The sequence below is a fragment of the Acomys russatus genome, chromosome X (genome assembly GCF_903995435.1).
Source record: "Acomys russatus chromosome X, mAcoRus1.1, whole genome shotgun sequence".
Classification (NCBI taxonomy): domain Eukaryota; kingdom Metazoa; phylum Chordata; class Mammalia; order Rodentia; family Muridae; genus Acomys; species Acomys russatus.
In genome coordinates this window covers 119,273,030-119,290,944 of record NC_067169.1, presented here as the reverse complement: position 1 = coordinate 119,290,944, position 17,915 = coordinate 119,273,030, and the positions used below count along the sequence as shown (strand labels likewise).

Sequence of the window (17,915 nt, the reverse complement as noted above, 5' to 3'; positions counted from 1 at the left end):
TTTCTTATCAAAACACAGTTAATTCAAGAACTACGAACAATGATGGGTTTATAGTTATGTGCTTCTTCTGAACATCACATAAATAGGGAGTAGCATGAAATCCTGTAAAGACCCTCCTGACAAAGCTGGTCATGGTGTTGGCCAGGAGAGAAATGAGAGACAAGTCATGTAGGTATGAGCACCAGCTACCTGTTAGTGTCACAGCCCATAGAAAAGTAGATGGTGGCCTCCTTCCTGTATCTCTGTAGCCTGCATATGTGTCCCTCCTAAGCAAAACTACTATTGGGTCTTTGCAGTTATGCAACAGAAAATCTGGCAGTTGGCCTTCAGAAAGCAAGTCCCTTGGCCATGAAACATCTCAATAGAGAGAGACGTGGGTTGCGTTTTGTACCTGCATACGATCTATGCAATCATTCATCTACTCAAAGCAACTTTGATATCCCATTGTCCTCCCACATAGGACTATGTCTCTCCACACACACCCCCATTTCCATGAATAAACAAAATCTCCACACTGGAGACATAGTGACCTCAGAGTCCTGGGCCTTTGGGAACAGTAGGCTTAAGCAGTAGCAGCAGAAACCTCTTAATTTCCCCATAGGGAGAAGAGTAGTGGCATCCAATTACCAGGACTGAAACTGATGGTGCATAAAGCAGGAACAAAGCACCTGGCAGTTGAGTCTCAGCCACTGCTTCAGCTTAAGAAGGCATTTTCTGAAATTCAAGGAGCTCAAGAAAGAATTCATGCCTGATTTCTGGCTACATGCAGGTTGTCTCTCACCAACACTAACTGGCTGATCTTCCTGACAGATGCTGTCAACCATGACCTAAAAGACCACCCAGTAAAAGTCCCCCTAAACTACAGAGACAGCTAAGAGAGCGAGAGAAAACTGCATTGCAATTTCAGGCATGTTCTAGAACCCCAAGAACAGTCTAGAAGGCCTCCAAAGCTTTCACAAGCCACTGTGGATGAATGGCAAGAGTTTCTTCCCTTTGCATACCCTCTACTGATGCTTGGAGAAACTCAACAAAGGATGCTCACTCCACCTGCCTGCTTTACTTGCCTGTGGCAGCCAGAGGATATCCTTGTCATAAGGAAGAATAATTCCAGTTTTTCTACAGAGTGAAATATACACAGTACACATGTAAAATGAATCACTTTATTGAACTATAGGAGCAAAAAATAGTGGATTTAACCACATTTTTAACAGACAAGCAAAAAATTGCTGTACGCTGTTTCACCTTTCTCCTGAAACAGAACAGGCTCACTAGAGGCCTGTGCCAGGGGTAGAATCAGGGTCATAGTAGACTTAATTATGTGTCACTGAAGCCACTGATCAGGTGGCTATGAAAACGTACTGTACCTCTTCATTAGGGAGATCAAGTCTTCATTTACTTCCATTGGGAAATGAATCATTTGACTTAGACTGAAGGTTCTTGTTTCTTGTGTGATGGGTTCTGGGATGGCTTTAACATCAGAGGCTAGAGAAACTGCTGACAGGTAATAGCAGCTGCATGCCTAGTATGCAGTGTTCTTGCAGGTGAGCAGAACGTTGTGGACTTTGACAGGAGTCCCTGACAGTTCCTGGTCTGCCTTGGCAACCTTCTCCAGTGCTCTGGTCTCAAGTGGCACTTCTTGGGATTTTAAGTTGTTTCTCCCACACTCCATGTTGGAAAAGCACAGAACTTTCCTCACTTGTAGTAGCTGTGCTGGCAGCCATTCCAGGGTGTCAGTGGTTATGATAAGTGAAGGTGGAGCATCTGTCTTGGACAAAGCAGTTGAGCTATCTGCTTCTACCATGGCTTAACCCATCCATCTCCAGCACAAGCTTGTAAAAAAATACTTTAACAGAGAATATGCTGTACAGAACTAGGATTTGACACTGTATATTACAAGCTAAAATAGCTGTATAAATACTATACAGGCATGGAATCATGCCATTGGGAAGGGCTCACTGATGAGGCCCTGCAAACCTGCTGTCACCCTGCCTAAAGTGAAATCTCTGATTAGCAGGAACTAGGAAAGCAAGGCTGGCCTGTATCTGAACACAACAGGTGTGTACAGACTTAGTTACAGCCCCCACTGGCTACCTATAAGCAGCACAGCTGAGCCACAAATGCAAGTGGCCCCATAAGAACCACATCTTTCAATACTTTGATAGGAATTTAGCACTAGAAAACCTGTCTAGACCACAGATGTGCCTTCTGCAGGCCTAGGCAGCAGTCACCTGTGGGTGGGTACCACAGGACTAAAAACAAATTTCAGGTTCCCATACAGAAAGAAATGGGTTCTTTACTCATGTGTCCCTGGCATCCATATTGGTAGATACCCTCAGTCCCTGCCACTTATGTTCTGTTATGAGTGGCTGGTTGGCACTGTATGCAAACGAGGCTTCAGATGGAGGTCCGAGGTCCAGGCCTGGGTCGGGGCAAGGGAAGTAGGAGTGTGTGCTCCAGTACACTCACAATCCGGCCCCAGTGGCATTAGTCTGGCATTTCAATATTTAATTTGGGTGGAGGGAGGACATACTTGCCAGGGCTCTGGGTGATGACGACTCTGGTCTTCTTGCGAAACATAGGTGCAATTTTAGGAGGTTCTGGAACTGGGGTTTCTTCTGTTTCATCATTGTCTTCATGGTGGAGATCATATGAAATGTTTCCATACTCTCTCAAAAATGGGAATATTTCAAGCAGAAACTGGCAGAAATCTTTGCGAATACCAAACCACCCTGAAAAATAAGAATTTTCCCTTTCAAACACTAGGCTTTTGTGTCACATTTTTTCCCTGAACAAGGAGTTCACTGGCACTGTGTATCACTTCAATCAGGTTCCTCAGAAGTGAAGGCTGGGCAGGATCTAATTACCCAATAAGCAGAGGAATGGAGAGTTCCAGTTCCAAAGTTCTCAGAGGGCAACCACAGGCCAGTGGTGGCTGCACCTCCAGGTCCCTGTTGGGGTGATTGTCCAGCCTCTGGTGAGGCAGGCTAGAGAATACAGCTTTACCTGGCCAGCCATTGAGTCAGATGGAAGCTGGAGCTGCAGGGCCACTGACTCATGATAGCGATTCTCAAATCCTGACAAAACCTAGACATTTCCATGTTCTTCCAATCTTCTAGACCCACGCTAAATTAACTCATGACAGAGTGATACTTAAGCAAAGGATTCCCATAACCATCTAAAATCTGAGTAGGCATAAGAAGGAATTGGCTGAAATCAAGTCTGAGGTCATCAGAACCCCTCAAAGTAGGTCACTGGGTTGTGGTCTCCTTGTTTCCTAGGGGACTATCAAGCTTGGTGCTGGCTCTTGTAGGACACAAACAGCCGTTCACACTGCACTGCATTTTACACTTTCCCTTTGCAAGGATGTCATATGGGCAGTTCTCTACATTATACAAGGTAGAGCTCACAGCCTTACAAGAATAGTATCTTCCTCAATGACCACCTTCAAAGTGCATGACATAGAATATTGGTTAAGATAGTCTAGCTCCATGAAACTGAAAAGATTCTATTCCATTGAGGAGAGGGGGACAGAAAGGGACCTGAATGACTCTTGTCATTCTAATGGGAGCCATAGATTTCTGATGAATCCAGAAAGGATCTTGAACCTATTTTAAGGAACAGGGAATGGAAACTCAGAGACAACTTGCTATGTTTGGTGCTATGTCTATTTGTCCACTTGTAGTGTTCCTTGGGAATGAGGTATAATACAGAAGAGCATCCCAAAGCATATGATAGCATGCATCCTTAGAGCACACATAACAACTTTTAAAGTGAGGTCCTGAGTATTATTGCTTCATAAAGCACAGTGCATGCATAGACCACACACACACGCACACACGCACACGCACACACACACACACACACACAGAGCTTCCTAGTCTGTGAACGTACAGTGGTTTCCTCCTTTCTGTCCAAATGTTGTTGCCATCAATGTGATCAGTGAGAGCCACAGGGGAACAAATATTGGAATACAGGAGAAAGCATTGTGGCCATCCAGTTTGTGAACCAGCAGGATCTAGAGAAAGACAAAGTTAAAGTGGTACTGATGCATCACAAAAATGGACCAAGTCTGCAGTTGTCCCCATTGCTCTCCCTCTATGGATCATGTCTGGGAAGAGGGAAGGCCACCATAGGTAAAAGCCACAAACCATCCATCCAGGATGAAATGACCATGGAGATTTCCCATCTGTCCCCAGGGCCAAACAAATGTCCACCCAGCTGAAAGATTCTCACTTCTAGGAGTTTTATGAGAGGCTCCTCATAGGATTTGTTCAAATGAGCCAATAATATCTAGTTTAGATTTCTGTGTCAAACTCTAATACAAAACAAGGATATTCAATACTTTTAGAAAGTAGAAGCTGTATACGGGCAAATGCCTTGTGGCTAGAAATGTGTACTGCTCTCTGTGAATCCTGAAAGCACATTCTCGTGGTCCCCAGTTCCCTCTGCACTTTCTCTCACAAGGATAGTGGTATATTTACCTAGCTATGCTAGATGCTATCCAAGCTAAGGATAGACTGTGGGAATACAAGAGATTTCCTATAGAAAGCTTACCTCAAAAGTAAGAAGAGGCACGACAATGGTCATCCAGCTCAGTGCCATGGTTATATGTGTCCTGCGTTGTTCTGCGATCACGTCCATGGAGCGCAGGAACAGAACCGACCACACAATGTAATAGAGGACCACCAAGCACAAGAAGGACATGAGAATCCACAGAGGGACACATACAACCTTCAGAGAAGTAGAAACGTAATATGTTGAGAATTTCCCTAAGGCCTCTGATAGATGCCATTATCATTTTGCTGGGTCTCTTCAGGTAGTCAAGCAGAAGCATGACTAAAGACAGTCCTACTGCCCAGGACTGTCATGGAGATAGCACGGGAAACCCCATAGGACTTCCATCCAGGAAATGATGTCATTAGGCCCTCTTCCCTTCAGGTAACAACCTTCCATCTGGATCTCCAAGCAAAGAAATTTTAAATTTCTTCCTAACACATTCCCTCACTCTCAAGTCACCTATTTTGTCATTCACTCATTTTCATGCTCCCGCAAACCATCCCCACATTGCCTCACTCTGTCACTCCCATACTCCGTCATTCTCAGTTATTCCTAGCCCCTTACTTTCAGTAACTTCCTGCCACATTGCCATATCTCTCTCTCTCTCTCTCTCTCTCTCTCTCTCTCTCTCTCTCTCTCTCTCTCTCTCTCTCTGTCTCTGTCTCTCTCTCTCTCTGTCTCTGTCTGTCTGTCTGTCTGTCTGTCTGTCTGTCTCTCTCTCTCTCTCTCTCACACACACACACACACACACACACACCTTACTCCCAATCACTTATTAAACATGCACGCACACCCGGTCATTCTCTCGTTCCCACAGTCATTATTAACTCCATCACAGCCCCTCACATTACCCCCACTGTCATTGCACTCACTTCCTCATTCTTAGTCATTCATATATAATTATCTCTTCCTCTCCCACTCATTGCCACTCATGCATGCACTCCATCCCACTAGAATCACCTCTTCACTGTCGCAGCCATTCTGTCTCTTCCTCACTACTCACTCTCATACGTTCATTCGCACTCTCTTGCTGTCAGGCACTCTCACTCACTTCTTGACACTTACTCTCATTTACATCCTCACTTCCTCACTATCACACACTCATATTCCCTTATTTAAATAACCCTCATGCTCACTCTGTCTAGCCACTCACATAAGACGTATTGCTCACTTACACTCTCACTCTGTCAAATTTCCACTCACACTCCCTCACACATCCCTGCTCTCACATTCACTTGCAGACTCCCTCCATCAGTCGCATCTACTCTCACATATCCATTTGCTCACAGTTACTCAGCGCACTTGGCCGTTCTTCCACTCTTATTCTTACTTGGCATCAACACCAACAGTCACTACTCCCTCAATCACCTATGTATGTGGGGACTGTGTGTGTACATAGGAATAAGTCCTTATTATTTTAATTGGGTCCTTTGTATACATTAGTCAGAAGTTAAACTTTTTTAAAAATAAAGATTAAATAATTAATTTGTTTGTTTGTTTACTTATTCATGAGCACCCTTTCAAGCCAGAAGAGGGCATCAGATCCCATTAGAGATGGCTGTGAGACATAATGTGGTCCTGAGAATCAAACTCAGGACCTCTAGCAGAGCATGCAGTGTTCTTAGCTAATGAGCCATCTCTTTAAGCCCAAAGTCAAAGTTTTGATACATATTTACAAAAACGTTTCCACAGTCACACACCCACAAATACATGTATCTACACATACAAATGTACCGACACACACACACACACACACACACACACACTATACATTAAGCAGCAAATAAAACATAATCTATTCAAAAATTAAAATACTGTTATAACCCCTTGAGATATAGTCTTATGTAGCACAGGCTGGCCCTAAACTTGTCATGTAGCTAAGGCTAACCCTGAACTTCTGATCCTCCTGTCTATACTTCCTAGTACTAGCATTACAAACATGTGCCACCTGGCCTGGCTTATTCAGGAATGGTAATTGAACCCAGAATTTTGTACATGTTAGGTAAACACTCTACCAACTGAATTACAACCACAGCCCAATCTTCTTTCCTAAACTATTACTACTTGAAATAATACTATGTTGTCTAGTGTATAGTTTTTGTTATTTATATATGTATCCCCTTCATCTATGCAGCCACTTTTAACCAACCATTAGCTGAATCCATGTTTTAGAAAGATGACTTAAAACTCTACCCTTTAATAGTAGAAGCAGGTACAGGTTTTCTGAAAAGCAACTTGATAGTCTATGCAATGTACATATTTAAATAATTTACAAGCTTTCCACCCAATCTACATTTTTAAAGAATGGTTTATTTTAATGTTATGTGTATGGGATGTTTTCCCTGAATGTATTTCTTGAACCATATTTGTGCAGTGCCCATGGGGGCCTAGAAGAAGGCATCAGATTCCTTGGAACATGAGTTAAATCCAGCCTCATAATCTATATTTGTTAAAAGTATGTGTATAAATGTCTGTGTGTGTGCATGTTGTGTGTATGTGCACGTGCATGGTGTGTGTGTGTGTGTGTGTGTGTGTGTGTGTGTGTGTGAATGAATGAATGACATGAAAGTGAGTCTGTTAGGATAAAAGGGTATAAATGCAGGAACAAGAAAGGATAATAGACAGTAAAAGAAAGGCAAATATATGTTTTATATGTGGAATCTAGATTTAAACATGTGTATACATGACAGGAAAGTAGAAAGTGTTTGTTTGGAGAGAAGAAAGGGCTAGCAAGATGGAGGAACAAGAGACAAATTTACCCAAACAATAATGAGTGACATACACACATGAAAATAAATAAATAAATAAATAAATAAAACAAAAAACATTATTTTGTACACTAACTAAACATGGAAAAAAATCCTTTAAAAGGCTTCCATTTTGGGGCTGTAGAGAAGGTTCACTGGATTAGAATACTTGCTGGAGGGCCTGGGTTCAATTCCCATTACCCACATGGTGGCTCACAACCATCTGTAGCTCCAGTCCCAGAAAAATCTTATGCCCTCTATTCTGGCTTCCTTCTGAAGACATATGGTTCACTGACATACATTCTGGGAAACACTCATATACATAAAAATTACAGTCTCAAAACTTTTAAATTATCTGTAACTCAATAAAATATTTTCTAGAATACTTTCTAAGAAAACAATAAAATATTAAACAAAGAATTTTCATATATAAAATATTCCAGAAGCTTGAGGCAAAAAAATCTTTTTTATAAGATTATAAATGTTTGTAATGTTTATAGAACTGTAGGATAATTATGATTGATATAGTTAAATGGTTCAAAATAGCTAAAAGAGAATAGCATTTAGAACATGCCTTGCACAAATAAATGTCTGAGGTAATAGATACGGTAATTAAACTGATTTGATTATTATATATTATAAACACACAATGAAAGGTTCTAGTGTTCCTCATAAACATATATAACTAGGGTGTCAGTTTAAAGTTTAGAAAACTTAATATACATATACATGGGTACATTTTGAAATAACAAATATTAGCGGCAACTGAAGCATTTAGAAACAAGGACATGTTTCATAAGTGCAACTTATGAATCAATGAAGCCTTAACTGTTATGTTTACAATGATATTTATTGATATGAGCAAATGCTTATGCTATTCTAAAATTTAAAAAACAGGATAAAAATGTTAGAGTAATCTCAACTACTTGTGTACAAGGGAATAAAATCCACAATGTTAGCTCCCAGTGTTGGTACTATGTATGATCATTAGCCTGTTGTTCATGCTTGCTTGTTTTTTAAAACAAGTTTTCTGAAAGTAATATGAATTATTTCCATAATAAAATGTTTAAAGATTTAAAAAGCTACATACAAGCCAGGGCCAGTGGATGATCTTGTCCAGTCTTAAGGCAATGAATATAAATTGGAGAATGTTGACCGAACACAGGATTTCTAGCTAAAAACAAAGAAAAGAAGCAGTTAAACAAGTTGCATTTAATACAGTGGTTATTTGTTTAACACACTAATAGGCCATGGAAATTATAATATGGTAAAACTTTAATGATGTTATGATGGAAGCTTCTGATATATTTTGGTAATAGCAAAGCACAGTAGTATCATGCTGAGGGGAATTGTGCACAGTGTTTTGTCTCATACTTCAGGCCAGTTGGTACCTTGGCCCTTTGGTTGCTTAAGATCTGAATGTTATTGGCCCAGTTGTGACCTTTTTCTAAAAAAAAAAAAGAAAGAAAAAAGAGGCAATCTACAGTATATTTCCTCCAAGTCTCCTTCCTGCCTTTGCCAACAATAATCTATGCTTACAGCCATGCTCAAATTTCCTTTTACTTCTACCCAAGAATGTGCCCTAAATACCATGCCTTCTTTTCCAGCTCTTTGAGGACCTTGCCACTTCAATTATAGTTTTGGTACTGCATCATTAATTCTGTCTATGCTATTGACATTTCCCGATAAGAAACTAGTTGCCAATTCCCCATTAAACCCAAAATGTCCAAGTACAAGTAAGTTCACCTCTCCTGATTCAGCACCACCGGCCTAACTCCTTTTTCTGCTATAGTCCAGCTTTGTGAGGCAAGAATGGATACATGAGGCCCTACTGCCTCATCCCCTATTCTAAGTCAACGTTTCTGGGATGAGTGTGGCCAGACTCCAGAATAAATGCTGAAGAGACAGGCCTGAAAAGAGAGAAGATGGATAACATGGAAGTTCTTAAGAAAAGCAAAGGCTCAAATATCCCTGGGAAATTAGGGACCAGCTTCCAATTCTTTTATCTGCACAGGCGGAAACAAGACATTTGCAGTCACACTCTCTGCTTTTTTTCCTGGGAAACATGCTCTATAATTCCCTGTGGAAATCTCAGACTGCAGACAATACTAACCCTTTTATGTTTTGCTTTATTTCCAAGACACACACATCTATGATACAATTAAATACTAGTGTACATGTTCCTGTGACAGCATCAAATTTTTAAAGGAGATTATTCTCACTACTTTAGGGTAAGTGGCCCTCATCCAAACAGCTGGAGGCTTTAAAAGCAAAGGCAGATGTTTCCTAGAAAGGAAGAAATTCAGCCAATCTGGAGTGTCAGCTCCTACTGAGTCCCCAGCCTGCCTGCTCTACACATAGGTGGCCAGGCCCACAGCCATGTGGATCCATTCCTTAAAATCTCTCTCTCTCTCTCTCTCTCTCTCTCTCTCTCTCTCTCTCTCTCTATCTATATATCTCCATCTGTCCTACTGGTTGTCTCACAAGACTGACAGACACAGGTAGCTTAGAAGACAGGACACTAAGAGAAAGCTGAAGGTCTTTGTTCTCTTGTAAACCATGATCAAGAGTTGAGGGTTAGTCTGTTCCTTACAAAGGAGAAGAGAATGACATCAAGGTAAATGTTTTTAAAAGCATGATTAAATCCATAAGTCTCACCTCTAGTGACCTGTCATGCCTAAAGCCCCAGACACATGCTGCAACTGACACCGGGGAAACAAAGAACAACGGCATGAAGACTAGAAGCCAGAAATGGCTTCCTCTTTCAATCCTGTCACAGACCAAAACTTCAAACATCAGCAAGAGCAAATGAATGCCCACAGCAATCAACATGGCTTTAAACTCCACACACGTTTCTCCTTCTGCTCTAAAAGGGGATAGGAGGAGAAGGAGAGAAAGAAAAAACACATTCAGAATCCTTAGTACAGGTAAACTGTTCACAGTAAATACCAACTCCATTCACATTCTGAATTTCAACTGTAAATATAAAAACACACACATTAAAAAAACACAAAAACAAAAACAACCAAAGAGAAACCCAAAAAGGAGATGAAATAGAAAGCCAACTTAAACTTATCCTTAATGAACAATTGTTCAAATATCCAGGAGCACTTATGTTCATAACTTTCAATTCAACTCTAAGAGTGACTTCCAAGATTATTCTATTAATTACTTCTGTTGCAAAGAGTCTTCAGATATCTCTTAGGTCTCATGATCTTCACTTCTCACTGAGTTAAAAACAACAAAAATCACATTTCATGCAATATTATAAATATAACTTTAGCTTCATCTGCAAGTGTAGGTTACATTCAACAAGATATGGCAATTTTCTTAGGTGCTGCTTTAAAATGCACATAAAAAGTATTAAGAGTCTTTTTATTAAACTTTATTTCACTATAATAATTAATTAAAACCTGTAAATTAAAAAGAACAAATGAGTTAAAGTTTTGCTCAAGAAAAATGAGTTTAATTGGCTATATACATAAACTTTTAATAAATTAAATTTAAAAATACTTATAATGCATTTTAAAGGCCTACAATCTTCATTGAAAATACAGATAAACATTTCTTATACACTTGCCCTATGTGACAAATATTCCACACTGCTGAATAGTGGTCACAGAGGAATGACTGTATCTGTGCACACCATACACCCAAGCAGCCACAAACGCAACTTTTTTCTTTACTTGAAAAATATGAAAACAGAGAAAAAGTACATATAACTTTTAAGTATCAATTAGCATTTTTTTTCTTGAAAAATATTTGATATCCGATTTTTTCTCATACAAAAGAGATACATGAGCTGGGTATTGTGGCACACGCCATAATCTCAGCAAGCTGGAGGTAGAGGCAAGTGGATCTCTATGAGTTCGAGGCCATCCTAGTCTACAGAGTAAGTTCCAAGACAGAAAGGGCTGTTATATAGAGAAACTGTTTTGAAAAATCAAAAAAAAAAAGAAAAGAAAAGGAGAGAGATATACAGCCACAGTTTTGGGTTAAGAGTGGTTGCTATTCTTCCAAAAGACTTGAGTTCAGTCCCCAGCACTCACACTGGGTAGCTCACAACCACCTGTAACTCAGCCACAGGGACCCTTCACTCTTTTCTGGCCTCCATGGGTACCCTTATACATGGAGTATACATTCACATGAATAAAATAAAAAATAAGTCTTGAAAAATCATTCTCTTTCCTCTCTCCTTTCTCTTCTCTCCTCCCCTCCCCTCTTCCTCTTCCCCTCCCCTCTTTCTCCTCCTTGTACTCCCTCCCCTCCCCCCCCCACACACACCAAGAATCCACATTTTCAAAACCCTGCCCAGAAATGTTTGCTGGACTTTAGTTCTCATAAAACTTGAAATAGGAAGACACTGTCCTTATGTTATCTCTGGTGAGAACCATCAAGATTTTGTTCTCTCAAAATATAGACCAGTGGGTTTTATAAAGCAGCATTACCGATATTGAGGATTTCGTGCCCAGACTCCGGTTCCAACTGATGCTCCGACAATGACCATTAACTTCCACAACCATATTGGAGCAAAGACAGCCCAGTAGCTCCACTGAATGATGCCATCCAAACGAAGGGCCAGTAGCACAGAGAAGAGCAGCAAACAGGCATAGATGAGGAATTTACTAGGAGAAAAGCAAAATGATGAAAAAAGAGTTCATTTTTTAAACAAATATCTGATAATGAAATGAGGAGAAATAACAGAAACATTTTCAGCTCATAAAAAAGTCACTAATTCAGGGCAGGAAAGATGATTCAACAGTTAAGATAACTGGCTGCTTTTCCAGAAGGTTCAGTTCCCAATACGTAGAAGGCAGCTAATGATTGTCTATAACTCATATTCCATAAGGTAGAACCTCTTTTTCTAGACTCCAAGGGCACTGCACATACAGGGTGCACAGTCATGCATGCAGGCAAAACACTCATACACAGAAAACAAAACTAAGTAAACACACATTTTAAAGTCACTAATTCAATAACCATTTATTTAAAAGTCTATGTAGAAAACATATTGTGTTAGAGGTGATAAAACAAAAGTAATTACGTCTCTATTTCGAACAGTTTTCCAATATAAGTCTACATACCAAGGCACAGTTAAAATAAAGTATAATATTTGTGTAAATGGTAGTATGAAAAAAATGAGATGGTAGCTAGGAAAAGAAAGTATGGGATCTAACTGAGGCAGTAGGAAAGAGAGAGGTGGTGACCACAGCACTGGTTCCAGAGTTAATTGGAAGGTTATCAAAACAGAAAAACAAGTTAGATGAGGAACTGTCTCAGGTAGAAGCAACTAACTATACCACAACATGGAATGTTTAGGATAAGGTCAAGCTCTGTCATTGATTATTTGATCCTACTCTCAGAAAAGTATTCCTGGGGATAATAATATCCTATAAAACTCCTATCCTATAACCAAGTATGGTAGCTCATATCTATAATCCCAACACTTGGGTAGCTGAGGCAAGAGGAACATTGTGACTTCCAGGCTATCTTGTGCTAAACAGTGAGTTCCAAGCCAGCCTGTACAACAGTATGAAACCCTGTCTCAAAGACAGAACAAAGGAACCTAAAGAGGTGGATCAAAAGTTACGAGTACTTCTTCCTTTTCTGGAGGACCTGAGCTTGGTTGTCAGCATGCACACGAAGTGGGCCACAACTGTCTATAACTCCAACTCCAGTAGATTAGACACCCTCTTCTGTCCTCTATGGGCAAAACCACATTGGTGGCATATGTTCATATAAACATATACATATGCATGAATAAAAAACCTTTAAAAGCAAACAAAACCATACAAAACAAAAATGAGCAGTCATTTATATTTCCATGACATACATACATAATTATAATACTTTCAATGGCTGAGTAAATTATACACACATCTACACTCATGTCACAAATAGAAAAGAACTTTGATAGATGTCTTTGAAATGATATGAAATGACAATGTCAAGCATGTTTACTTCTAGGCTTGATATAAAAACAGGAATATGATTCTCCCTTTTTCTCCCCAGGACTTATGGGCCTATAGAGACCTCAGGAGGACCTATCATTCACTGACTCTCTACAGGTTGTTAAATGGTCCCTGAAGAAGGGAAAGATACTTTTTTCACTGACAGGGCTGCTCATAAGGAGCCCATGCTTCTGAAAATAAGCTCTTACCCGGGAGTCTGTAAGCAATCCTCATGAAATGCAGTGGCACATTAAGATATATTATACATGAAAGTGGAGGAGGGAATAGGTGGAAAGAAGGAGACTATCTGTGGGGGTGGGAAATGAACAGGAAAGGATAATGGGTAGTGAATATGATTTAAAAACAAACATTATATATGTGAAAAGGCCGTAAAAAAACTCAGTATTTAATATAATCAACATAGCTAACACAAATTAAAAATTATCTTTCTACCATAAAAAAAGGAACTCACCAAAATACGCACCACTTTGATAATAGGCGGTAAAGAACAGAAGGAAACAGGAAGGAAACAAAGAGGGTAAAGCCAGTATTGCCCTAGGTTACTGCGAGGAGGCAGTTTCTAGGCAGTAGCAAGAAGGTGGTTAAAAGTCTGTTTTCATTGGTGTTTAAAACAACATTAAGGCTCTGGAGAGATGGCTCAGAGGTTAAGAGCACTAGCTGCTCCTCCAAAGGACCCAGAGTCGTTTCCCAGCACCCACATGGCAGTTCACAACTGTCTGTAATTCCAGTTACAGGGGAGCTGATAGCTCACACAGATATTAAATGTAAACAGTCTAAATGCCAATATGAAGACAAAGATGATTATGTTGGATAAATAAGAAACTATATACTATACTATGTGTAAGAAATCCACAGGACACAATCAGATAACTTAAAATCAAAAGGATGGAGACGGGTATACCAAACAAACACTAACTAAAAGAATGCTAGAGAGACTTCATTAGTATCTTTTATAGGCTCTCCTATCTCAGAGTTCTTTATGACAGATGGCCCACTTGTCATAATTGGGTTTTAAACTCTCACTAGACTAAAATCAAGTTTGTCCCCCCCCCTTTTATTAAACAGATTCTTTTCTCTTACTCTCCCTCTACTCCTTTCAGCTCCTCTCCACCTCCTTTCCCATTTATATCCACTCCCTTTTTTCTCATTAGAAAAGAACAGGCTTTTAAGAGATAATAACCAAACATGACAAAATAAAATATGATAAGACAAAACCCATCATATCAAAATTAGGCAAGCCAAGCTAAAACAAAACACAAAAAACAAAAAACAAATAAAGGAGCCCCAGGAGAAGAGACAATAATCAGAGACCCACTTGTTTACACATTTAGGAGTCCCATAAAAGTATTAAACTGAAAGCTATAGTATATATACAGAGGACCTGACGCAGACCCAATGTAAACCCCTGCGATTGCTTCTTCATTCTCTGTGAGTTCGTATGATATTTGCTCAGTTGCAAAATACAGTTGTTTATCATCAGGAAATTCTGGGTGAAATCTTCTTCCAGGTTCATTTCAAGTTGCTGGAAGACCCAAGTATCTTATGATTATGTGACTAAGGTCCCTGTTTCTTTGTTGTTATCTGGAGACTACCCTTACATACTACAGGCATTTCTTCAGTCTTTGATCATAAGTTCCTGTATCCCCAAACCAACAACAGCATATTGAAACTTTCTCTTTTTTTTTTTTAGGTTTTTTTGAGACAGGGTTTCTCTGTGTAACAGTCCTGGCTGTCCTGGACTCGCTTTTGTAGACCAGGCTGGCCTCAAACTCACAGAGATCCACCTGCCTCTGCCTCCCAAGTGCTGGGATTAAAGGCGTGCGCCTCCACCGCCTGGCTATTCTTTGAGTTTTTTTTTTTTTTTTTTTTTTTTTAACTTCTCTTTCTACCACTTCTCCTGATACCAATAAATAAAATTTCTTAGTTTCTCATAGAGTTCATATGGTTATATTGGGTCCACTAAGATAAATCAGGCTAAAAATCCACCTCCCTGTTGTTACAGTGCCAAGGATTGACTCCAGAGCCTCATACATGCTAAATAGTCAATAAGTCACATCCCTGGACTAATACCCTATTCTACTTCTTCTACTTCCAGCCTCTCTCTCTCTCTCTCTCTCTCTCTCTCTCTCTCTCTTTCCTTGTTCTCTGTCTCCGTCTCTATCTCTGTCTCCCTCTGTGTCTCTCTGTCTCTCTCTGTCTCTCTGTCTCTGTCTCTGTCTCTGTCTCTGTCTCTTCTGTCTCTCTCTCCTGTCTCTCTGTCTCTGTCTCTGTCTCTGTCTCTGTCTCTCTCTCTCTCTCTCTCTCTCTCTCTCACACACACACACACACACACACACACACACACACACACACATTATTTTTAAAACAACAGAAAGAAAACCCAGAGAGTCAGAGAGATGTGGCAAAAGGGGGAGGGATGATATCCAACACATTCCAGATGTAAACAGTTCAGTATGCCATTGGCTACTGCTGGCTTTGAAGTAAAAGAAAGAAAAAAATGAGCCAAAGAGTAAAAGTAACATCCAAAAGCTAAAAATGAGTTTTGGCTGACAGACAGTAGAAAGGGCAAGTTTAACCCTACAATTGCAAGGAAATACATTTTGTGTTTTTATTTAAAAAATGATGTTTGTAATTTTTTTCTGTACAAGGAACTAAATTTTTACAACAGCTGATGTTACTTCAGAAATGGACTAATCCCCCAGAGCCTTCAGATGACTTGATTTTAATCATGCCACACTCAAAAGAAAAGAAACAAATAATACATGCTATCCCTCACCTTTTGATGTATAAAACTGTAAAATAGGTCTCTGTAAAGTGTAGCCACTAGACCTATGGCAATTTTTCACATTAACAATAGAAACTAATACTGTAAGTTTAAATACATCAATGAAGTTTCTTTGGTCATATAGACAAAAGAATTAGGACATGTATATCTTTGGGTAACCATTACATCAAACACAATATAACGGAAACTATGGAAGACAGTAGATTATGGAAAGACCCCCAATGTTTACGAATTGTCAGATTGCCAATTGTCAAGATGGTCATATTACCAAAAGCAATCTCCAAATTCAACGTTCAACTCTCATAAAAAATTCTAATGGCATTCCTCAAAGAAATGGAAAAAATAATCCTAATATGGAAACAGAAAAGGCCCTAAATATACAAAGTAGATCCCAAGCAATATTAGCAATGCTGAACGCATCACAATACCTAACTTCAAATTCCATTACAGAGCCACATATAACAAATGTTATGTGGTCCTAGCACAAAAGCAGACATGTAGAGCAATGCAATAGAACAGAGGACTGAGAAATAACTTCATGCAACTAGATGCATTAGATTCTTGAGAGATACCAAATACATACACTGGATATAAGATAGTTTGTTAACTAGTGTTAGAAAAACTGGATAGCCCTATGGAAAAAGCTGAAGTTCTACCCCTATCTCTTATCCTATACAAAAATAAATTAAAATGTTTGACAATACTTAAAAAACAAACAAACAAACCAATAAAGCAAAACCAACCAGATGGAACAATTAACAATGTAGTTAGAGGCAATGATTTTCTGAAGGATCCAATAGCATAGGAAGTTATAGCAAGGACAGAAAACTAAGATTGCATTAAACTTAAAAGCTTTTGCCCTTTTACACACACATGCAACTAAGTGAACAGACAGCCTGCCAAATGTGTGTAAATATTTGCCAGCTATTCACTTCCTTGGATTAACATACAGAATATATATAGAACTCAAAAGGTTAGGAGTACATAGGTCAATTAATACATGAACCAATAAACTAAACCAATAATTTCAAATGAAGAAATACAAATAACCAGTGAGTACACAACAAAAAGGAAAAGAAAATCAAAACTATATTGAGATGTAATCTCATCCCAGACAGAATGGTTATCATCAAGAAAACCAAAACAAATAAAAATAAATATTGGTTAGGATACAGACAGTGGGGATCTCATGTTCTACTATTGGGAATGTACTAGAGAAACTAGTATATTTAAAATAGAACTTCCATATGTTTCAGCTATGGTATATATAACCAAAATAATGAAAGTAAAATGCTAATAAGAAACTGGAAGAACCATGTTTGTTGTGGCAGTCAGTATTCACAGTAGCAAGATTATGGAATCAGTTAAGGTACCAATCAAGGGAATTAATAGAGAAAGAAAATGTGGAACATATACACAATACAGTCTTATTTGGCCAAAAGGAAGAATAAAACTATGTAATTTGCAAGAAAAGTTGATAGAATTATAGACTATCCTGTTATGTGAAATAACCAAGACACCCAAAGAGAACTGTTATATGTTTCCTCTCATTTGTGGAAAGTAGAAGAGAAATAGCCTGAGAGACATGGAATGGGAAAAGGGAGAAGGAAAAGGAGCGGCAAGAAAGGGCAATAAAAGGGCTGACACACTCTAGACATGTGTGAAACCTTTTATATGACAAAGTCATACAAACTACAACATACTTTATAGTGTTTTTTTGAGTCTGAGGAATGTGAACGACGGCTAATGATAATGAGGTGAATAATGAAAACATTCTCAATTTACACAGTACTGAAGGCTCCACAACTCTGGGAGTTTTCCAGAACCCATATAGCAACCCACAACCACCTATAA

General features: G+C 39.2%; 1 protein-coding gene across 3 annotated transcripts in view; it reads right to left on the bottom strand.

Annotated features, from left to right (window-relative positions):
- Positions 1-1,126: 1,126 nt before the first annotated feature.
- Positions 1,127-17,915, bottom strand: part of Tmem185a (transmembrane protein 185A) — a 25,425-nt gene continuing 8,636 nt past the window's right edge. For all 3 annotated transcript variants that reach the window (XM_051142460.1, XM_051142458.1, XM_051142461.1), the window contains 6 exons: positions 11,753-11,929; positions 9,963-10,170; positions 8,395-8,478; positions 4,555-4,731; positions 3,892-4,015; positions 1,127-2,729 (listed from right to left, as the gene is read on the bottom strand). In XM_051142460.1, coding sequence (XP_050998417.1) covers positions 2,485-2,729; positions 3,892-4,015; positions 4,555-4,731; positions 8,395-8,478; positions 9,963-10,170; positions 11,753-11,929 — 1,015 coding nt within the window. In that variant the 3' untranslated portion in view covers positions 1,127-2,484. The remainder of the gene's footprint in view (positions 2,730-3,891; positions 4,016-4,554; positions 4,732-8,394; positions 8,479-9,962; positions 10,171-11,752; positions 11,930-17,915) is intronic.